The following is a 24,470-nucleotide window of genomic DNA, read 5'->3' as shown; positions in this document are numbered from 1 at the left end:
TTTCTGTGAATACGGTGCAACCCTGTGTTTTTAAAATGATGCAGCACAGCGCTGCAAAATTTGCTGCAGCGTTGTGCCATTTCCTAGTGAATATACCCCATAGTCTTGTTGGATGTGTGCCCCCCCATCAGGGTAATTGATACTACAGACATCCTTACCAACAATGCTATATAAAAGTGCCAAATATGTCATATTCTGTTGAGCGCACACATCTCCCACATGAGCACCGGCAGGAGAAGCGTCTAGGTGCTAGTGGTGCCATGCAGAAAAGGGTCAGGGAACAGGGGCAGTGTGGTTTATCACAGAGAGGTGAGGGGTGACCACACAATGGGGAACTGTAATCTAAGGGGACAGCAGACAGAGCTTGGGATGACGCATCGAGAGGTGAAAAGAGGGGTTAGACTTGGGTGGCGGGTATGAATAGATAAGGACAGAGAGCAGATAATTTAGAAAAGAGTGAGGGGTAAGTTGAGAGTTGAAGGCAGAGAGAGGATAAACAAAGGGCCAAAGATGGGAAACGAGTGTGCAGATTCTAGCAGTGAAAGACACAGAAGCGCGAGGGTGAGTCAGATAGAGTAGGAGAGTGAAATTGAAAAAGAAAGAAAGGTGAGGTGAGGTGAGGTGACAAAAGGGAAGGGTAAACTGGAGAGATGAAGAGGGTGGTGAAGTAGAGAGAAAAGAGGAGGATGGGGTGAGAGAGTGAGGGTGAAGGTGAGGCAGAAAAAAGATAATAAGGGTGAGATAGGATGAGGATGGTGCAAAGAAAGAGGGTGCTGGTTAATCAGAATGAAGAGGAAGGTGACGCAGAGGGAATGAAGTGAGAAGTGAGGAAGGTAAAGGAGGTGTGTGAATCAGAGAGAGAAGGAGGAGAAGGGTAAAATAAAGGTGGAAGGTGGAGCAGATACAAGAGGATGAAGTAGAGAGAGGAGGATGTAATGTGCTCAGCGTTGAAATGTTGAAATATTTGTATAATTTCAAAGATAAACTTCCTCACTGGTTTCTTAGCCACCTGCAATTCCCCTCTTTGTTTCAAATTTGGTCTTATGACCAAAAATCTCTAAAATTGTTATATATATGCATCAGTGCTTAATTTGTAATCAAATAGGTGCCAGAGCCCTCGTCACGAGGCCACCGAAGTTTGCACCATACCTTGTCACATACACAACTACAGTAGTTACACAACTACTACCCATCACACTGAAGTGTGACATTTCAGACTGTTAGAGGTCACCAAAGCTTTAAGAATGGCTTGGGTGGCAGGTATTTATTGTTTTTAATGTATATTGCATTAACAAACAACCGATTTTCTGCTCATCTTTAAATTCCACAAACAGTGCCACCATGTGGCAGCTGACATTAGTGCAGGTACGTGCAATTAAGTGCCGGTGCTGAGCACCTGAAACCACTGGCTCAAATTAACCACTCGTATGCATTAGCATTTATGCTCTGTGGGTGCAGAAGGAACCTCTTACTGCTCTGTGACTCAAAGACTATCGATTGTTGTTAATAATAAACTTATTCAGACTTGAAGTAGGAAAGTGAGCAGATTATCCTTCCAGCAAATTATTCAGTCTTGAAAATAGCATACAGTATGAAGCTTGAGCATTTTCTGAAATGCTGTGTTCTCTCTCTGCAAATGAAGGGACAGAAGGCACCCACAAAATAGTCAAGTCCCCATAAACAATAGAGGGGCATATTTACAAGGTATTGCGCCACCGGAACATCACATTTTTTGATGTTCCGGTGGAGCAATGCACTGCGCCATATTTATGAAGCAGCATTTTGCATATGGTACCCTTTCATGCAGTTTTCCGCATAAAAGGGGTGTGCAATGAGTGTGGCTTTCGGTGTTCCACTGCAACACCCATTACCTTTTGATGCTGCACCAGATTTACAAGGATGTGTGAATCTGAGGCAGCGCCAAAAACTAACGCCATGTAAAAGCAGGCTTGAGATTGGCGCAATGAAGAGAAATACTTTTATTTCTCCTTGATTTTGCTCTTTCTATCCGTGCCATATTTTGCAGCAAAAATAGAAAAAGAAAATCGCCTTTAAAGATTGTTTATGTGCAGAAAGGTGCCAGTGCAAGGGAAAACACAGGGGTGCACTTTATTTCTGTGAATACGGTGCAACCCTGTGTTTTTAAAATGATGCAGCACAGCGCTGCAAAATTTGCTGCAGCGTTGTGCCATTTCCTAGTGAATATACCCCATAGTCTTGTTGGATGTGTGACCCCCATCACTTGATACTACAGACATCCTTACCAACAATGCTGTATAAAAGTGCCAAATATGTCATATTCTGTGGAGCGCACACATCTCCCACATGAGCACCGGCAGGAGAAGCGTCTAGGTGCTAGTGGTGCCATGCAGAAAAGGGTCAGGGAACAGGGGCAGTGTGGTTTATCACAGAGAGGTGAGGGGTGACCACACAATGGGGAACTGTAATCTAAGGGGACAGCAGACAGAGCTTGGGATGACGCATCGAGAGGTGAAAAGAGGGGTTAGACTTGGGTGGCGGGTATGAATAGATAAGGACAGAGAGCAGATAATTTAGAAAAGAGTGAGGGGTAAGTTGAGAGTTGAAGGCAGAGAGAGGATAAACAAAGGGCCAAAGATGGGAAACGAGTGTGCAGATTCTAGCAGTGAAAGACACAGAAGCGCGAGGGTGAGTCAGATAGAGTAGGAGAGTGAAATTGAAAAAGAAAGAAAGGTGAGGTGAGGTGAGGTGACAAAAGGGAAGGGTAAACTGGAGAGATGAAGAGGGTGGTGAAGTAGAGAGAAAAGAGGAGGATGGGGTGAGAGAGTGAGGGTGAAGGTGAGGCAGAAAAAAGATAATAAGGGTGAGATAGGATGAGGATGGTGCAAAGAAAGAGGGTGCTGGTTAATCAGAATGAAGAGGAAGGTGACGCAGAGGGAATGAAGTGAGAAGTGAGGAAGGTAAAGGAGGTGTGTGAATCAGAGAGAGAAGGAGGAGAAGGGTAAAATAAAGGTGGAAGGTGGAGCAGATACAAGAGGATGAAGTAGAGAGAGGAGGAGGGTGAGTCAGAGAGAGAGGGGAGGACAAGCCAGAAAAGGAGGAGGGGGCTAGATGGAGAGAAAGGAGGTAAGTGAAAGAATGTTTGGTGGATAAGTTAAAAGCAGTATAGTAGAGAATAAGAGGAGGCAACTAGTAGGGGGTGAGGAGGGAGCAGTGGAGAGAAAGATGGAGAAAGAGAAGGAGGAGGGCAAGAGAGAGAGGTATAAAATATGGAGGACAGGTGGAGGAGCAAATTAGAATAGCAAGGCACAAAGATGGTGAGACCTAGTGGGAGATGATGATGGAGAAGTGGAGAGGCAAAAGGCAAGGCAGAGGGAGAGGAGGATGGCAAAGACAGAGGAGGATGAGGCAAGGAGGAGAAGGGTGGGGTTGTAAGGAAGGTGAGGTGAACAGAGAGGAAGAGAATAGGTTAGAGAAAGAGAAGGAGGGTGACAGAGAGAGTGGAGGAAGACTAGGCAAAGAGATAGATGGAGCTAGGATAAAGTGCACTGGTTTGGTGATACATGTACACGGATGCACATGCATATGCTGGCTGCCCATGTGAGATTGCCGTCGTGCACATCCCGGTAATTGCGCACATGTGGCCTTGGTTTTCCGGATAAGGTGTGATCTTTCAAGAATCACGCAGGACAGACAATTGGAACTGGGGAAATTCATGCCAATTCTAAGATCAATGGGCGCTACTGTACAGTTGAGGTTTCCTGCCTTACTTAGGGTGATGTGGAAAAACAAAATGTTTAATTTTAGTGACCCCTAAGGAGGTTGAGACCTTCATTGATCAAATTAAAGCTCAGGTATAATCTTGGATGGAAGTTATATTATAAGTATTGGTTGCCGGGTGGGTGGGCTGTGAGTTCACAGGGGTTAATTTACACCAAACCCAATGTGGTTTAGGACGGGTTCCTGGGGGAGGGGGGGCGGGTACACACAAGAAGAAAGTAATGTTCGTTTTTCACTGGGTGGAGAGCAAAATAGGGGGGGGGAAAAAGTCCTAATTTATATAATTTTGTCAAGGAAGTTGCTAACCAGATAAGAATAGCCTGCAACCAGGGTGCGCTCTCCTGGTCGAGAGACAGGGCGCGTTGGCCTGGCGCAAATATCTAAAACCAGAATTTGCACATGGAATATTAATGGCCTAAGAGTAGCGAGTAGACGAAGGAGGATTTTTCAATACCTAAGACAAGCTGATTTTGATGTTATGATTCTACAAGAAACTCACCTCACAGTTGAGGAATGGGAGATGGCAGTCGCTAAGCAAAGATGAATTGACTGTTCGCTTCATACCACGCAACCTTTTTTCACTCAAGGTGTAGCCATTATTGTTAAAAAATCTGCCAAAGCAATCTTGGGTTCCTCTAAGATAGGCAATAGGGGGTGTTGGATTATAACAGACATTAAAATACAAAATGAGTGAGTGGTTCTGGTGGGTTACTATGGCCCAAATATAGACGATGAGTCAACTGTTAGAACTATATATAATCACTTACTTGAAACCAATTTTCCCATTATTATAGGTGGTGATTTTAACATCTTACTGAACCCCTCTCTTGACAGGTCCAAGGGGGGATGAATGGTTCCTACGAAAATGGGCTCCCTGATTAAAGTCCTTATGGGTGACCTGAATCTTGTAGATACTTGGAGAGTAAAAAATAGGACCGCAACTGGCCCTCAAAATTTTACTTTTCACAACAAAAAACACAGATATCATTCTAGAATTGACTAATTCATGATAGATTCCAGGCTGAGATATCATGTCAGTGCAGCATCTCACATCCCAGAACACTTATCAGATCACTCAGCGGTCCAGATAGACTTACAATTTTCTAGTCAACTGGAAACAAAAAGATGGACGTTTGACAAATCTATCCTTAAAGATGCTTCAGTAGTTGAACAGTTAAAGATGGACACTTTGTTCTTCTTCGAAGTAAACGATCTGTCAGCGCCAATGGAGGTAATATGGGATGCCTATAAGGCATTTATTAGAGGTAGAACCATTAGTATCTCAGCTAAAATTAATAAGGAAGTTAAAGAAAGATTCAGGTTATTGGAAGCCGAAATCCTTAGAGTCTTGCTTAACCAAGCAGCTAATCAAAGTAATGTAGGACAGAGGGAGGAGAGTTCTGAGGTACTAGCTAAGCGGCAAGATATGTCAGACTATCTCGACAGCATCATTAGAAGAAGATGGGAAGTTAGTAAACTCACTAATTATGAATATGGAGAAGGGAGTGGGAAGCTCCTGGCCTGGAAGTCTCGAGTCAATCTAACCAGACATTTAATTAAGGGAATATGTAATACAGAAACAGGGGAGATAATCTCAGATAGGTCCAATATGGAAAAAGCATTTGAACTACTTTTTAAAGATCTGTACACTGAAGACCTAGTAGTCCCAGACTCCCAAATAAAAAATTACCTGGATAAAGCCTCCTTACAGCCGCTATCTGAAGACCAGGCCCAACAGTTAAATAGGAAGTTCTCACTACTTGAAATTAAAACTACAATAACAAATCTAAAAAGAGGCAGTGCCGCAGGTTTAGATGCTATCCCCAATGAGTTCTATATTGCCCTTAATGAGACTCTTGCCCCCGTTATGGAGAAATTAATTGACAGCATTTTCTCCAACAATTCTCCAATCCCCAGCTCCTGGAATGAGGCAGCCGTTACTTTGATTTTGAAACCAAATAAAGATTTTAAAAAATGTGAGTCTTACAGACCTATCTCCCTGCTTAAATGTGATTACAAAATGTTTGCGCAAATTATAGCAGGGAGACTGAATAATATAATGGGGAAATTAGTCATCCGGATCAAAAGGGGACACCAACTGCATGACTTAACTCATGAGCTGATAGGAGCGATCGATATTGCCTCAGCTAATAATCTACCGCTCACGATTTTTGCATTTGATGTGGCCAAAGCATTTGACCGGGTGAGCAGGTCTTGCTTACACCACATAGTTCAAGTGTTTGGTTTAGGAGAAAACTTCTCAAAGATTATCAGGAACATCTATAAATCTCCCACAGCTAGGATAATAGTCAACGGAAATTGAACCAACTTAGTTAGTTTAGAGCGAGGCACTAGGCAGGGTTGCCCCCTTTAACCTCTCCTCTTTGATCTTTACATAGAACCACTGGCACAGAACATCAGGTCCACCGAGGTCTTTGCCCCATTTGAATATAGGGGATGGGTAAAAAAGCTGGCCTTTTATGCCGATGACCTGATGATTTTTACAAAAGAAGCACCAGCGATTTGGCCAAAGTTGGAACAACTCCTGATAGATTTCGGTAAGATATCTGGTTATTTAATTAACTCGCAAAAAACTGAAATCATGTCATGGAATTGGCAATATAGCTCGCCTTTAGTTCATCATCAAATAAGATACTTAGGTATTCAAATCAGGCAGAATATTGACAAATTGGCCCAGGTCAATTTGGAGGTTAAAAGGAAAGAGGTCAGATCTTTACTGAAATATTGGTGCAATCTCCCATTATCAATTCTTGGCCGATCTAATCTTGTTAAAATGTCTGTTTTGTCCAAAATTACATTAATCTTTGATGCAATCCCTCTACTATTTAGCTCAGCCGCTTTAAAAAATCTGCAGTCGGACATAAATAGTTTCCTTTGAGCTGACAATGGGGTCAGGATTGCATGGAAGAAATTGAGATGTGAGAAAGCAGCCAGGGGAATAGCCAGCTCTGACCTTTGTTTTTACAGCTGGGCTTTTTATTTTAAGAATATGAGATCCCTTCTTCTTGACTCCGCCTGTTTTCCGCCTTACCTCTTAGCCATGTCAAACTGTGTCCCGCATGGGGGTGATGGGTTTCTTTTCAAAATGGACACCCCAAATACTTTAAAAAAGTCAAACTGAAGGTGATACGGTCAGCCTGTGAATTTTGGTTTCAGATGAGGAAGCTTTTTAGAATTCCTTACTATTGTTCAAGAGCTCCTATATGGAACTCTCCAGGTACCCCAGACTGCCTAAATGACAGCTTATCAGGCCTTTTATGGGAAAATGGCTATCAAAAATGGGGCCAATTACTGCGAGATAAAACACTTTTGCCATGGGATGAGCTTAACTTACAAACAAATCAAAGGCTATCCAGATTCAAATTGTATCAACTGTCTCGCTGGGCTGCAAATCAGGGCAAAGATGGAGTTATAAACAAGAAGCTGGAGGACATGTTTTTAGTCCCTCGTCACCAAAGCAAAGAAGTGTCGAAATGCTACTGGCTTTTGATTAAAGGAGATCCACCACCAATGCCTATGGAGGAGCCCTGGAGAAGAGAACTGCCTTCCAGCGATATTTCATCTTACTGGAAATCATTTGTTCACACTCCACAGAGCTTATTGGACCCCGGAGAGGCTTTCCAAGCTGGGAGGCGTGGAGAAGTCTTATGTGAATTGCAACCTGAGGAGCGCGGATGATGTGCACATGTTTATGCAGTGTCCTCAGATCCAGGGCTTCTGGAGGCAAGTGGGTAAGACTATCTCAGATGTAATTGGCCAAGAAATCAAGGTAAGCCTGGTATTAATATTTTTTGAAATTTTACCTGAAGACAGTACTAATAACAAACTGTCAAATGTTCAAGTTTCACTTCTGTTTGTTCTAATTCTTCTGGCAAGAAGGGAAATTTGTTCAAAGTGGATTTCCCCCAATCCGCCAAAGTTTTTAGATTGGGTCTCTTCTGTTAAAAGAGTTCATAAGTTGGACTTGGGATGTAAGGCACAGAAAAGAATAAGATGTTGGGGGTTACGGGAAGATTGGGTTAACAACTTGGGTCTTGTGACTTCCTGGCAAATACAAAAGTCCAATGATTATGAAACAAGTGAGTTTCTGGGAAAATGGTTTATGCAGAAACCATGGGCTCGATACTACCCTTGTTAATTCCCAAGTGTCATGCGATCGGTGACCCTAAGAACCCCTTGAGGTGGAAAGAGATCTCCAGGGCTGCGTGTCCCCTCTATGGGTTCCAGGAGGGTGCCATGATATTGCTTTAAGACCTCTCACTTTATTTCTTTAATGATGACAAAAAAAAGGTAGAAAGCAATCCAAAGACGCACTGCTACTGGACTATCTGCGCTGTCACTGAAGATGGGCCAGGTTAGTGCTTGTCATATGGATCCAAATGATATCAAATAATTCTGAATATCCTGATGAGTTAAGTCCACAGCACTACTAGATGAATCAGAAATTACTGAGGAAGCTAGTTTCTTTCCCACAACAGATCACATTATTGTTTTATAACCAGTGTCCTGTATAAATGCCATCAATAGAAAATCCGTGCTTATGGTCTGGGAATCCTTATGCACAAACTTCTATCCTGCCTTCAGACCTCTCACACTGTACCCAACTTTTTTCCACAAATGCCGAATTATTACATTACCCTTTTAACTTTGCAACTGATGAGTATCCTGGAATTCAGTGAAAATCGAAGTGCTGCATGGCTTGTTTAGAGCTACAAACACTATATGAATGATATTTTAGGAGTGGATGCTAACTCAATAATCCAGAAGCCCCACAGACCTCACAGCAGGTATGGAAACTATTCTAATGCCAACACATTAAAATACAATCCTTTTTATTGTAATACACCATACGAAGTACATGAACAATGCAGACTGGCACTGATGTTATGCTCAAACACAGGCATTTGGGGAAAGTGGGCAGTGAGAAATTGGGAGACTGAAACCAATTCCCTCTCATATTGGTCACATCACTTTGCCCAAAATCTAATTGTAGATTAGTTTAGGGACAACTTATCATTCATGCACCTTAGGTATTGATATTGCTCCAAAAGAACTACAACACATCTTTTCTACATATAGTCCACAGCTCACTTCCCATGAGTGTAGCACTTTCTTATGCCTCATGCAAAAAGAGAAGACTTCACTGTGCTAGTGTTCCAGGGATGGAGATGCCAGCTGCCTAAAATACCATTAATTGCCTGTTATTGGAAGTCCCTTTTCTGAAAAACTATGTGATCTAGTAGTTGCAGCAGATCAAGGAGGACAGAAATAGACTGTAGTGGTACACCTGACATCAGTTTATGTAAGTGCCCTCTGAAATGTGAAGGCTTTTCACACTCCTGGGGCACTGTGATATACAGAACTGGCTGCAGATGTTTGAAAATACACAGATACACATTACAGGCCTGTTAAAGAAGCTGAGAAGTCCTTGGTCTATGCTTCATTGCACAGGTGGTGGTGCACAGTGAACAACACCTACTGTTAATCTAGGTGGTTCACAACTAAAGTGTTCCACTGAGGGAGACTTTTGGAAGCAGGCACAGAGTGTGTCAGGATTGCTTCGTCAAAAGGAAGGCTCAGTCACATACTCTACACATCTGTTGGTGGTCCTGATCTTACCCACCGAAGGCAGACCAGGCTCTACCTGTAGAAAAGATGTGGTTCAGTACTACAACTGTTCTACGCTTAGGAGTTTCAATAAACCTGTCCACTGTAAGAACCTATCAGCCATATCTGAAGTTGAAGGTTATTGTTTGGCTGTAACCTGCCAGCTCTGTTTGATGGAGAGAGAAACAATTATCTAAAGATGTTTTGGACCAAATACAATCTTGCACAATGAGTGGCTGTCATTGAGGGGCATTTTTCTCCTGGGCTTTTCAACTTTTAGCTTTTTTTCCATTGTGTAATCCAACAAGTTATCTAAACTCACAGACCAAGTGCCAGATGAAGGCATCAGTCAGGAGATTAGTGGGAAAGGATACTTTGTTGAAATTATGACAAACCACTGCACTGGCAAATGGCAAGTCCGGACTAGCTCCATAATATTGTGCCAACTCCAATTTGATAATATTGTGACAACTCCAATTTGAGGCAATTTTCATGAAGGTCAGAAGACATTCTTGACATTCAGGAGGGTGCCCTCTAGATATGGGTGGAGGGTGGTCACAAAGGAGGTCAAGGTTTCCTAGGTAGGGGTGTTAAAAGAGTTTTAAGTTGATAGATGAGGCGAACTCCTGATTATGAGAGCAGTTGCTGAGGAATGAAGGGGGTCCCAAGAAAAAGATGTCAGGCCAATGATTGCAATACGTTTAATACAAATGCCTATCCAGAACTCCCATTATTGGCTGATAGTCATGCCAGTGACACTAATACCTTCATTAATCAAATGCCTTTACATAACATCCATTTTTGGCTGGTAGCAATGGAAGATTTTGAAAATTCCCAGATTTGCCTTAGTGCTACAGCGATTACTGCTGCCATCTTGCTTGCCCTTGTTATCAGTACTACCAAACTCTGCCACTTCTAATGTTCAAAGCCCTATTTTCAAGCTTGGCAATAGTAAACAAGAATTCTCAAGTAATGTGCTCAGCGTTGAAATGTTGAAATATTTGTATCATTTCAAAGATGAACTTCCTCACTGGTTTCTTAGCCACCTGCAATTCCCCTCTTTGTTTCAAATTTGGTCTTATGACCAAAAACCTCTAAAATTGTTATATATATGCATCAGTGCTTAATTTGTAAATAAATAGGTGCCGGAGCCCTCGTCAGGAGGCCACCGAAGTTTGCACCACACCATGTCACATACACAACTACAGTAGTTACACAACTACTAACCATCACACTGAAGTGTGACATTTCAGACTGTTAGAGGTCACCAAAGCTTTAAGAATGGCTTGGGTGGCAGGTATTTATTGTTTTTAATGTGTATTGCATTAACAAACAACCGATTTTCTGCTCATCTTTAAATTCCACAAACAGTGCCACCATGTGGCAGCTGACATAAGTGCGGAAACCACTGGCTCAAATTAAGCACTGGTATGCATTAGCATTTATGCTCTATGGGTGCAGAAGGAACCTCTTAATGCTCTGTGACTCAAAAACGATCGATTGTTGTTAATAATAAACTTATTCAGACTTGAAGTAGGCAAGTGAGCAGATTATCCTTCGAGCAAATTATTCAGTCTTGAAAATAGCATACAGTACGAAGCTTGAGCATTTTCTGAAATGCAGTGTTCTCTCTCTGCAAATGAAGGGACAGAAGGCACCCACAAAATAGTCAAGTCCCCATAAACAATAGAGGGGCATATTTACAAGGTATTGCGCCACCGGAACATCACATTTTTTGATGTTCCGGTGGAGCAATGCACTGCGCCATATTTATGAAGCAGCATTTTGCATATGGTACCCTTTCATGCAGTTTTCCGCATAAAAGGGGTGTGCAATGAGTGTGGCTTTCGGTGTTTCACTGCAACACCCATTACCTTTTGATGCTGCACCAGATTTACAAGGATGTGTGAATCTGAGGCAGCGCCAAAAACTAACGCCATGTAAAAGCAGGCTTGAGATTGGCGCAATGAAGAGAAATACTTTTATTTCTCCTTGATTTTGCTCTTTCTATCCGTGCCACATTTTGCAGCACAAATAGAAAAAGAAAATCGCCTTTAAAGATTGTTTATGTGCAGAAAGGTGCCAGTGCAAGGGAAAACACAGGGGTGCACTTTATTTCTGTGAATACGGTGCAACCCTGTGTTTTTAAAATGATGCAGCTCAGCGCTGCAAAATTTGCTGCAGCGTTGTGCCATTTCCTAGTGAATATACCCCATAGTCTTGTTGGATGTGTGACCCCCATCACTTGATACTACAGACATCCTTACCAACAATGCTGTATAAAAGTGCCAAATATGTCATATTCTGTGGAGCGCACACATCTCCCACATGAGCACCGGCAGGAGAAGCGTCTAGGTGATAGTGGTGCCATGCAGAAAAGGGTCAGGGAACAGGGGCAGTGTGGTTTATCACAGAGAGGTGAGGGGTGACCACACAATGGGGAACTGTAATCTAAGGGGACAGCAGACAGAGCTTGGGATGACGCATCGAGAGGTGAAAAGAGGGGTTAGACTTGGGTGGCGGGTATGAATAGATAAGGACAGAGAGCAGATAATTTAGAAAAGAGTGAGGGGTAAGTTGAGAGTTGAAGGCAGAGAGAGGATAAACAAAGGGCCAAACACGGGAAATGAGTGTGCAGATTCTAGCAGTGAAAGACACAGAAGCGGGAGGGTGAGCCAGATAGAGTAGGAGAGTGAAGTTGAAAAAGAAAGAAAGGTGAGGTGAGGTGACAAAAGGGAAGGGTAAACTGGAGAGATGAACAGGGTGGTGAAGTAGAGAAAAAAGAGGAGGATGGGGTGAGAGAGTGAGGGTGAAGGTGAGGCAGAAAAAAGAGTATAAGGGTGAGATAGGATGAGGATGGTGCAAAGAAAGAGGGTGCTGGTTAATCAGAATGAAGAGGAAGGTGACGCAGAGGGAATGAAGTGGGAAGTGAGGAAGGTAAAGGAGGTGTGTGAATCAGAGAGAGAAGGAGGAGAAGGGTAAAAGAAAGATGGAAAGTGGAGCAGACACAAGAGGATGAAGCAGAGAGAGGAGGAGGGTGAGTCAGGGAGAGAGGGGAGGACAAGCCAGAAAAGGAGGAGGGGGCTAGATGGAGAGAAAGGAGGTAAATGAAAGAATGTTTGGTGGATAAGTTAAAAGCAGTGTAGTAGAGAATAAGAGAAGGCAACTAGTAGGGGGTGAGGAGGGAGCAGTGGAGAGAAAGATGGAGAAAGAGAAGGAGGAGGGCAAGAGAGAGAGGTATAAAATATGGAGTACAGGTGGAGGAGCAAATTAGAATAGCAAGGCACAAAGATGGTGAGACCTAGTGGGAGAGGATGATGGAGAAGTGGAGAGGCGAAAGGCAAGGCAGAGGGAGAGGAGGATGGCAAAGACAGAGGAGGATGAGGCAAGGAGGAGGAGGGTGGGGTTGTAAGGAAGGTGAGGTGAACAGAGAGGAAGAGAATGGGAAAGAGAAAGAGAAGGAGGGTGACAGAGAGAGTGGAGGAAGACTAGGCAAAGCGATAGATGGAGCTAGGATAAAGTGCACTGGTTTGGTGATACATGTACACGGATGCACATGCATATGCTGGCTGCCCATGTGAGATTGCCGTCGTGCACATCCCGGTAATTGCACACAGGTGGCGTTGGCACAGAAAGGACTCTGCAAGGATAGGTAATATTAGAAGGCATTCACACATAGGTCAGTATGGTTTACTAGAAAATCTGTAGTACGTTCACTATATTATACTATACACCTAGGTGAAACCTGCCTTAAAGTGCAGATTTACTCCACTTAGGCATGTTCAGTCCAGCAACATATCAAACTGGGATAAAACATGCCCTGAGTTTGATTTTCCAGGTTCCAATAACCCACATATACATCTGATGGAACGTCAAAAATCGTGATATTTCTCTGGCTCAGCTCTTAATCAAATTCCAGGCCTTTGACCCAACTGCTGGGGCAAGTTAATTCCTCTGCTCACAAGCAGAGAGAACAAAGTCCTCCCCGCATAAAGGGAGCAATGATCAGTGATTGGTTCAGTTCCTGGGAAGTAAGGAGCGGGGAGGAAAATCTGCATCTGATAATTAGCTGTAACACTGCACCTGAGCTCGGTCAACCAAGACCCACTGAGCAAAGGAAGAAGACCAGACATCTGGAATTAACACTGGAGGACCTCCCCTAGGAAGTTTTGGTGGGAAGAGAAACTAGACAGCGCCATATTGGATTGTCCCAGAATGCTGTGCAGGAGAGTTTGGACAGGGGTGGAGGGATAAAGTAGCATCCTAGTATTGGCAAAGGGTGCCTGGCAGCTAGAACTGTCTAACGTATAAACCCCAAAACAAGAGATATATACTGAGAACAAGACCCTGGACCTGGCAGGCAATGACAGCGGAGCAAAGTACAACTGATGGGGAAGGAGAAGGCGAAGCCACCTACCTGGTGACCTGCAAAGACTGACTAAGTACTTTGTCTCCAGCTGACCCCGGGACTAGATGGGAATCTCCATGGTCAGTGGTGCAGGCCCCTTATACTTCCTGAGTACCAATTGGTGGATGATCTTGCCCCAGTATGGCACTAGCTGCCCTTCCAGATGGACAGGAGGCTCTGCAGCCTGGGAGTGTGCGCAGACGGATACTTTTTCTAGCTGGTAGCTGAGGGGCGGCACAAGATGCCCCCGCCAGAACAAAAGGAGCGCAAGGAGTCTGGAGCGGAGAAGCCTGGTGGAAGGAGCCAACAAGATCTGCTCCCTGCAAAGTGCACCTTTTAGAAGCCAAGATGCCTATTGAAAAACCTCCTTTTGCCTGGAGATTGCCACTGGGATTAAAGCGAGGACAGGATCATGAAAATCGGCCCGTCCATGCTGAAGTTATGCACCTGCAAAGATTTGACTTTTGATCCCCTGAAGAACTGAGCAGCCAAGCGTATGGTGCTTTGCCCGATCTCTAAAATGTCCCCAGGCAAGCCAGTGCCTGTGGTCATCAAATTGGTATTTTGTTTTTCATTTTAATTATTCTGGGGAGGGGGTGTACATTGGGTCAAACTTCAGGCTCAGAGACCTGTGACGACACCAGGGGATGCTCTGCCACGCCAGGGCAATAGTGAAGGAGGCCTGAAAACATATCTGTGGACCTGACAAAATAAGGAGATGTGGCCATCATTTTCTTCTCGCTCGTGGACGCCAGCACCTGAGGAAGGTACAGCTTTGTCGGTGTGTTGCTGCCCTCTGGATCGTGTATGGGGGTGGGCGGGCATGCCCAACCCTACCTGCCGCTCCTTCAGGAGCAGTACACTGAACAGATCCCACTGCAGGAGCCCCAGAAGAATAGCTTCCATAAAGTGAGAGCAGAACACTGTCTACTGGCTCACCCACGCTAGAATGCAGCATATGTAGGGAGCTGGTGGGGTCGCAGAGCCTTGTAGAACCCCAACCTGTCCAACAACCCCCCTCCTACTCCTAGGTGTGCCGGGGTGGGACCACAGAGCCCCCATAAAAGGAGAATCTTGCAGCCTAAGAACAAAGCAGTGAAGCCACTCATTGATTCTTCCTTGCTTAAGCCAAGGAGCACTCCATAATGCCCTGCGAGGGAGCAGAAAGTCCACAATATGACATAACATAACGTGCATTGGTAAAGCGCACATTCATCCAAGGGTATCTTGGTGCGGAATAACAGATGTTTATTGTTACCCAACTCAATGGCATTCATTTTATCGACCTCAGAAGAATGAAAGTCTGAGTGGACTTGCACCTGTGACCATGGGGTCGAACACAGACCCTTACAGTGGACGCATTAGTCCACTAAGCCAGCAGCCTGGCTAGATATGCTCTCTGTGGTGCCCCAAGGAAGGAAGGTCAGGAACACCACCAGCACAATGGACAATCATGGTGGGGGCTGCAGGGGATGCAGCAACCCCCAGCAATGTTGTATGAAAACATAACACCCTATCTCCTGGGGCCTCAGAACTAGGGCCCCATGAGAAGCTTTCATTGACATAAAGTGCTTGCAGAGTTAGATATTTTTCTCATGGACTCTGGAGTGCAGGGACTACCTAGTGGTTGTTCTTATGGTTGCATTACGTTGGGTAATGAGTGTAAAGAAAGACTTTGAGATAGGGTATTTTGATTTGTAATTCTGTTTTCAAAGTATTTTATTGACAATGAATATTGATGCCAGTGCAATGCTTACATAAAGTTCATCTGAAGATGGTTCTAAATGTAAATGATGGTTTCTAACGTGATTATTGTTCTTATTAGCATGGTAACCCCTTAGCGAAACCAAAAGGCTTCTTAAATTTCCAAAGCGGCTGAGGACCTGGATTTTCAATTAACCAACTTAACCTTGACAAGGTTAGGCATACAGATCTGCTGAGTACCAGGATGCCCTTGATAGTGTGCTTTACAAATACACATAACTGTAATTGGGATATATCGTCCCTCTCAGTTTCAAGTGCAATCAAATGCTGGTCACTAACAGGCATTTTTTAAAATGACCATCTTTTGCGTGACATTCCCTTAGAATTTCACCTGTTTTTGCTGACATTTTTGTTGGCAATAGTACTCTTCACATTTTACTCCTGCTAACGAACTGCCATTTAGACCTGGCAAACAGGTCTAAACCCTTCTTTTTTATACTTATAAGTCACCTCTAAAGTGGGCCCTAAATGCTCATAGTTCAGGGTGCATGATGTTTGAATACTAGGACATGTTTCATTTACGTTTTACATGGTGTGACAGTGAAATCACACAACGTCTTTTTTCACAGTGGCAAGGCTGGCTCTCCTATAGGTTAACACTGGTTTACACTATTACGTTTAACAACTGCTACATTCAGAATGGGAGTGGGTAGAAAAATGGCTCAAGGAATCATTTTAATAGTAATTCAAAAATCAACTTAATGCCAATTCAGATTTTATATTACTATTTTGGTATTGCCACTTTTTAAAAGTGTTCATTTTCTTGCCTAAAACCAAAAGGCCATCCTGCCAATGTCCTGCTGTAATCTGGCCTCTAAAGCCTTGCCTGTGGTGAGATGTATATAGCGCCCTGGGAGTGGGCAGGGGGATTTCTGTTTTGATAAGATGGCTGGGGGGACAAGCCCAGCCCCTTCCTGAGCTTCATATCATGGCTACCTGTCTACTTGTCAGTGGGAATGAAACTCACACAGAGGCCTGCCTCCCCTTTGTCTCTATAGTCAGGATGGCACAGAACCCAGTATAGGTTGAAGAAAACTGACCAGTATTGTGTAGGGGGTGGATTAAGGTTTGCCCTTCACTCACAGACTGCCATGGACCATAAAGGTGAACCACACAGACCTCTCCTCTGAACACTCCTAGACCCTTATCTTCATCGGTTCTCCTAGACCTGTGAAGAATCAGAAAAAGAGCTGCAGTGCTGTCTGAAGAACCTGAAGTGAGACTAGACCTGCTTGCTTCTATACCGGATCTCAGAAGAGACCCCAAGGGTCAGTTTGCTGACTTCCTGTTTGAGCTACAGGGACACAACAAGCTTCCAGAGGCCCTCTACCTAAACCTCCCAGCTGACCAGTTCCAACAGGACCTGACCTAACCCTACTGCTGGCCTCTGTTGGAGGGAGTCCTAACCACCAAGTGGTGCCTGTACCCTTGGCTGGTGTTAGAAAATACACCTCCTGTACCCACAATGCAAGAAGTGGGACTTAGAAACTTTTTGGAAAGTTTCTGCCTAAAAGAACCGACGGAGACAAGGGCCGCTGTCAAAGCAGCAGCTGGCGATGTCGACTCACCAGTCAGCCTCAGCTTTCTAGTTTGCACAAGTAAGGAAATTTGATTTCAGGAAACATTTCTAGCTCCAAACATAGAGGGCTTCATTGGGACTGATGCCAAGCAGCAACCAGTCAATGTCAAAGACATCCTGGGCACAGACTTTGGACTTGAGAACCAATGGAGACAAGGGTCCCCATCACAGCAGCAGCTGTCGACATTGAGTCATCAGTCGGCCTCATCTTCCTACTTTGCACTGATGAAGGATATCTGATTTCTAGAAAAGTGTCTAGGTCCAAACGTGGAGGGCTTTATTGGGACTGATGCTAAGAAGTAGCCAGTCGATGTCAAAGACTTCCTAGGCATAGACTTTAGACTTAGCTGGAGCTGACCTTTTCCGCCTTTGTCAATGACTGCAACTAGACCGTGCTCTTCAGCAAAATGCCATCGTCGAACCCTGCTTCGTATCGAGCTTGCAGCTTGGCATGCCAACAACTCATAGATGACCAATTTTTCTCCATAAAAGTGTCTAAGTCAGAAAGGAACTTTTGACTTTGACCCAATCTAATGTGACTTGTTGATCACAGTTGGTTCTTTTGCTGCTATTTTTAGTCCAAAATTTAAACATTCATATCTATCCGGTTCTACTCATTGAATTTTTGTCTTTTTGGTGTCATGTTATTTATTAAATGTACTCTTTTTTTCTAAGTGGGTTAGGGATTTTTCTTATGTTGTGTTTCACTTTATTACTTTTTAACTACTGCATAAAAAACGTTATACATTCCATCTTAGTTATGCGTGACTGCTTTGCGCCAAGCTTCCAGGTGTGTTAAGCGCGTGTTTATTTACTGACTTCAGTGGTTCACCCTGACAAGGATTGTGAATATTATTTTAGGTGGGTTCTCATCCCCCTCAAAAAATACTCCACTTTCTTACAAGCAGTGTTACTCTACTCATGCTTCCACCGTGCAAGGCAGCACATATGATCCAGGCAGCTCAGAGCATCCCATTACTCTTCTGACCCTTCACATTACAAGTTAAACAAGCATTGTGAAAGCTCCGTGGTGGAAAGAGCTTCTTCTCTGATTGGTTAGTTTGTATGTGTATTTTTTTTGGATAGGTTAGTGGGTCGATGAAAAAATGAGTCAATGGCTAGGTCTGTGGGTTTACAAGTGAATGCATGGATAGATAAATGTATAGGTGAGTGAATGACTATTGCATGACTATTGCAGAGTGCAAAAGATTATTGGGCGTGTGACTAAATTAACAGAGGGTTAAATCAAAATGTCATAAAAGCAGAGATATTTACCCATACTTTAATTTACTTTTTTTGAGATCAGTATTTAAAAGAGGACCTCGCCTCAGAGTGAATTTGAAAAATGAAGGCAAAGGAGGTCCAGTATAAAATGTGGCTCAAAGCTTCTTATTTTAGTGCCTTTTATTGAAGTTAAGTAGCAGGATAGCAGTAACACCAGGAATGGGTTGCCTCTAAGAGGCTTCATCATGTCCAGCAGTAGTAAGTGTGGAGTGGGAAGTTGTGGCCACAATTTTTCCCCACATCTCCAGGGGCAGAAATGCATTATGGGTTCCATCTGTTCCAGAATCCGCAGAGAAAGAAGTACGTTGTGGTCATAATCTGTGCCCGCATCTGCAACTATAGAAGTGCACTGTGGGCAAATTCTGACCCAGCATCTGCAAGGACAGAAGTGCATTACAAGCTCATTTTGAAACCAACATCTGCAAGGACAGTAGTGCATGTTGTGCCCAGTCTGTCCCCGTGGACAGTAGTGTTTATCTTTAAAAAAAAAAAAAAAATTTACATTTGGGGAAATATTAAACACACACAATATTTTTGCAATGGTATTAACAGACAAACATTCAACAAAATGCATTTTCTCATCAAGGTGCATGAAACTGCAATAGTGGCTCCTAGAACTTTATGCCCGATTTATATATGGGCAGATGGCCCATTGTTCCGCCAGGGAAGCGGAGTAAATTACTCTGTCCCCCTGGTGGCGGCACTGCCTGCTACATTTATAAATGACTGCCAAGCAGGAGGTTAATTATAATGCATTGACATGAACTACCTGGTGGTTCCTGCCAATGCATTTCGCTGTACGAAGCCCTGCACCAACCAGTTTTATTTTATTATCGAAATTAAAATCCTAAAATGGGGCTCTGAAACTGTACCGGGATACAGATGTCTGGGAAGAGGGCGGTGGAACAGAGCTGGGGAGGGTATGGGGTGTGATTTGACGCTCAATGGTAATGTCAGCGTTAACAACTTTCCAGCGTTGGAGATGTACCTCCGATATCCTGTGCGGTATTTTCCTGTGATTTTGCCGCATTATGTACATTATAAAAAGATAATAGAAATATTTTTAAGAAAAAGAAAATCCTGAAATGGGATTTTCTTTTTGAAAAGAAAAAAGAAAATGCCCCCCTCATCATGGAAGTCATCTCCCATGGTGAGGTGGGCATTATTTCTATTTTACTGTCCCTCACCGCCAGGGTTTTCCTGGCGATGACGGACAGTAAAAAATGGCTATACGTCCACCCACCCTCACTGGGTGGGCGGACATATAGCCATTTCTCTGATGCCCCTTAATCTGTCGGGCCCTCAGAGAAGTTTGGCTATGGTTGAGACAGAGTAGTCCCCACCATAGCCAAACCTATGTTTTGTCCGCAACTAAATCTGATGGATGGATCAATATCCTGGTGTTATCTGATGGGGGGATCATTATCCTGGTGTTATCTGATGGGTGGATCATTATCATGGTGTTAGAGGTACTCCGTCACCGTTGCGAAGCAAGCACCTATACTGTCAACATATAAATCAGGCCCTCTGTCTTTTTAATGTTCAACTAGGTGATAACTAAAACAGATGTCATCTGTTGATTTACCTTTTGGTCCCTTGAAGAGTTTGATTTCTACAACGGTCTCCAGGATCGGTCTTCTTCTACGGACGTAGAGTCTAACTATCGAGCCAGCCTCCTTAAGAGCTTCCACCGCTCTGCTGTGTGAGACCTCAGAAACATCGATTTCATTCACTCTCAGGATGCAGTCGTTGACCCTGTAAATCAAGAAAAACATCAAAATAAACTCTCCTCTCAAAACGACATATCGTATTTTCATTCATTGCCTAACAGGACATTTTGCTTCGAACTGTTTGCAATTCTTTTCATTACTTAATTTATTTCACCAGTCGATAAATTGTATTTCAATTTTTTGGAAAACATGCATGGATGATTCACATTCCATACCTTTGGTACTTTTCAACATTGTCCTCAGTGACCATCGTTAATGGTATTCAGGAGAAAAATGTGAAATGTCTTCAAATGTGTATACAACTTACAATACACCTATCGACTAGACTCTTATGTTTACACAGATTTTTTTTTGTAGAGCTAGCACATTGACATTGCAATATCTCTCTCTTTTTTTAATTTCAGGAGAATTTTATTAAGCAACTTTTTTTTATAAACAAATGAAAAAAGAGTCGAGAACAATCAGAGAATACAAGGGTCCAGTGTAAAATATACAGTTCAAATGCATAGAATCCTGGATGGTTGATCGAGACCAGAGGGTCTACATTTACAAAGCAAAATCAGGGAAACAGATGCTAAATAGGAGGAAAACCACAAATGGAGATTTAATAAACCCAAAGATGTGTGTTATGGCATAAAAATAAGAGATAGAAATAAAGTAAATTGTGTAAGATGAAATATATCTGGTTTTTTTTTAACAATGCACATTCATCCCATTGTGATCACTTACGATCAAATTAACACAAGTGATGTAAGTGTGCCACACAACTCTTAAACACCCTTAATTATTGCTGAGTGGTGCATTTCTCTAACTATACTCTCAGCAGCTAAAATATATTTAGATTAAAAATCATATTAAGTCAAAATCACTGATATTGCAACATCAAAAGGATTGTGGAGGCATAGTTAAGTGAAAACACACATTCAGCATCAAAATTCCCATTTAGGTGCACTGGCACTTGGTAAACCAGCATTATCCACAGTGAATCCTGGTTTCAGGTAAATAACTTTATTTTGAGACCCATCCAAAGAAAGAACAAGAAACAACAGACACTGAATGCTCTGAGTGTTTGAAGCATCTTCTCATGGTGGTTTTAAAACCCCACTGTCAAAATCAGCGGAGAAGAGAATACCCTACAGCAGACACAGGTAAGATACCACACATCTTCCCATATAGTAAATGAAGCAATATTAATAAATGAATAAAACAACAATAGGGAAAAAAACGAAAATGAATGTCTAAAAATATAACGTACTAAAAGTACATACCAAGCTACAAATTAATTTGTTTCATAGTCATCAAGATATTTTGTTCTCCTACGTGTTCTTTCAATACTACAACAACCATTTGCTTCTGAATGAGGGTATCCAATTTTCCTCCTGATGACCACCATTACACACCTCATCTACAGTTTTTCACAACCTGACTGCAACTTCATCACAAACACAAATGCTGCCTATGTTACAAATTCTTCCATCACTTATTTTCACAGCATTGTTGAGTATCTTAACTACCTGAATAGGTTTAGAGCATTTTGATCACACAACATGACCCGCAGGGGCCCTCACACGTACTTAGTTCCCCTCTGTTACTTTTCAAACTGCGTTGCCATGAGACATGTCAGAAGGTTCTTGTCTTTTCTCTTTTGCAGTTTCCTCCTTCCTTCTCCAGACATCGCTATTTCTCATGTTCACATATCTTTTATTGCGAAAAAATCCACCCAGGCAATAACCTATTGTGTGGCCTCCTTAGATTAAGCAACTCGAACAGGGATTTTCCCGTTGTCAAATGAGGAGACAGACGATGGGTTACAATCACATCCTTCATCGTAACTTTTCAATCAAAACCATTCACACATGCAAGTTGTTTGCCTTATTTGAACACACGCTTACATTTTTCTATAATTCGATTGGATTGGAGTTGATAAAAGCTTGCTTTCAATGTTTAATAACATTTTGTAGAAGAAACCTTTCCACCTCCTGGACACAACTGAGTACTGTTGTTGGTCAGAATCTTCTTATTTAAATGCTCATGTCCAAACAACGTATCTGAGAAACCTTGGCCACTTTGGAGTGTGCAATTTTATTCACCCATACTACTTCTGGCCACCTTGAGTATGGGGCCACCAGACCTAACAAGTACGGTGACAACCTTTCCCTTCTCAAACCGCCCACAAATGTCCAAAGCTATGTCATCACATGGATTACCCAGAACTTCCAGACTACACAAAGGGGGTACACAGGGTTAGAGGGTACACAGAGTTTTTAAATCTTGCCAGCCAGAGAAAAAATGCAATGCTCTCTTACAACCACAACAAAATGTCCTAAATGTGGCAATTTAATTAGACTAGATCACAGATCTTGGGTGGGACCAATGTTGTACCTCTGTATAACAACCCATTCTTTACTAACAGTGCTTCCTTAACACTCCCAAAAGGTTTTATATCCTCTTTTAAATTATTATAGGTTGGCCAACCCGAGTACAGACAATCTTTTAACTCACCTACCATTTTATCTTTCGCCATCTCTTTAAGCCACCTTTCTTCTGAGAACACACCTTCAGTTATATCACTAATGTTCTCATGAGAAACAACTTCTTCTTCATTGCTACCACGTTCCTCAGCAGTCACAGGACGAGATAAGCAATCCACTGCACAATTCAATTGTACTGGAATATAATCTAACTGAAATTACCATTCTTGAGAGGAGACAACCGATATTTTTATTCTGCCAGTCACAGCATATAGCCCCTTTTAAGAGATTTTTCTTAAGCTGTTTATGATCCATCCTAGCAATAAAACTTTCTCCCCACAGAAAACTCCTGTACCTGTCCAATGCAGCCGCCGGCGCAGCAGGCATCCCCAAGGCAAGCCCGCCTGCGACCCGACCACGACCAGCGCCAGGGCCTCTGGTCCCCCGACCCTCTGCCACTATGACCCCAGCACACCCACGCACTCAACCCTGGAAGCAACAACAACTGCCAGCACTCGACGCGGATCAACTCTCAAGGCCTTTTCTGCTGTCGACACTGCTGCCGCACCTTCACCCACCTCCGGACCCAGACAGCCAACCCCATCCCACAGGATGCCAGTGCACACAAACCCCTGAGCTGCATCCTTCTCAACGTGTGCTCCCTGCACAGACATTCAGTAGAAGTTTGGATCCACCTCAACACTCACTCGCCCAACATCGCTTTCCTCACAGAGACCTGAACCAATGACAGTTCTGCACCCGACATTGCAACTGCCATGCCCGACGGATACACGATCCTGAGGATTGACAGCCCCAACCGCCCCGGAGGGGGCCTCGCTATTGTTCACAAAAGCTCCCTCCTACTGACAACCTCCAACTCGGACGATGCCTCACCCCCCATGGAACACATCCACTTCCAGATCCAGCCCAACCCCAGAATGACACTCTGCGGAACACTTGCCTACAGACCACCCGGATCCCGCTCCCCGCTCCCCGTTCCCCAACACCATTCCAGACTACATCGCTCCCAACGCCCTCGTCTCCACAGACTACATACTGCTCAGTGACCTGAACTTCCACCTAGACAACCTCAGCGACCTCAACACCACCTCCCTCCTAGAGAATCTCACCAACATTGGACTGAAGCAACTCGTCTCCACCTCCACCCACATGGCAGAACACACTTTCGACCCCATCTTCACCAGAGGAAACAGCATCCGCTTCAGTCACTCCACGGACCCGCTCTGAATGGACCACCACTGCGTTCGTTTCTCGTTCTCAAAACCCACACAAGTTCATGCCACACCTCCCATGCAGAAAATTGAGCAAAATCACTGTAGAACACCTCACCTCCGCCCTCAGATGCACTCCTCCCCCTACCACTACAGACGCAAACACAGCAGCAAATGATCTTTGCCAATGGATCACAAACTGTGCCAACACTCTTGTCCCGTCCAGAACTCTGCCAGACGACACAAAGCGAAAGCCATCTGGTTCACCATGGACGTCTGAGAATCCAAGCACTCTTGTCGATGACTGGAAAACACATGGAGGAACAGAAACCCCCCAAAAGTACGCTCCACCTACAAGGCTGACACCATGGCTCACCACCAACTTTTCAAAGCAACTAAGAGAAACTTAATTCAGGACAGAATCCTCTCCAACACCCACAACTCCAAGGAACTCTTCGCCATCATACAAGAATTCACCAGACCCTACAGCGAAACAACTCCTCACTCCTAAGACCTCTGCAACAAACTCAGCTCCTGCTTCCACCACAAGATCAGGATGCTCTGTGACAACTGTGGAAATGTGGATTTTCCTGATCAGTTATGTCCCCTATCTTG

The 24,470-nt window shown here is 43.6% G+C and overlaps 1 protein-coding gene across 4 annotated transcripts in view; it reads right to left on the bottom strand.

Annotated features, from left to right (window-relative positions):
* The window catches only part of DLG2 (discs large MAGUK scaffold protein 2), a 4,361,751-nt gene that overhangs the window by 1,639,810 nt on the left and 2,697,471 nt on the right, over positions 1-24,470 (bottom strand). For all 4 annotated transcript variants that reach the window (XM_085623221.1, XM_085623223.1, XM_085623224.1 and 1 more), the window contains one exon: positions 20,008-20,177. In XM_085623221.1, coding sequence (XP_085479347.1) covers positions 20,008-20,177 — 170 coding nt within the window. The remainder of the gene's footprint in view (positions 1-20,007; positions 20,178-24,470) is intronic.

Source organism: Triturus cristatus, chromosome 8 (assembly GCF_964204655.1).
Source record: "Triturus cristatus chromosome 8, aTriCri1.1, whole genome shotgun sequence".
Lineage (NCBI taxonomy): Eukaryota > Metazoa > Chordata > Amphibia > Caudata > Salamandridae > Triturus > Triturus cristatus.
The sequence above is the reverse complement of the archived record's forward strand: the minus strand, read 5'-3'. Positions and strand labels throughout refer to the sequence as shown.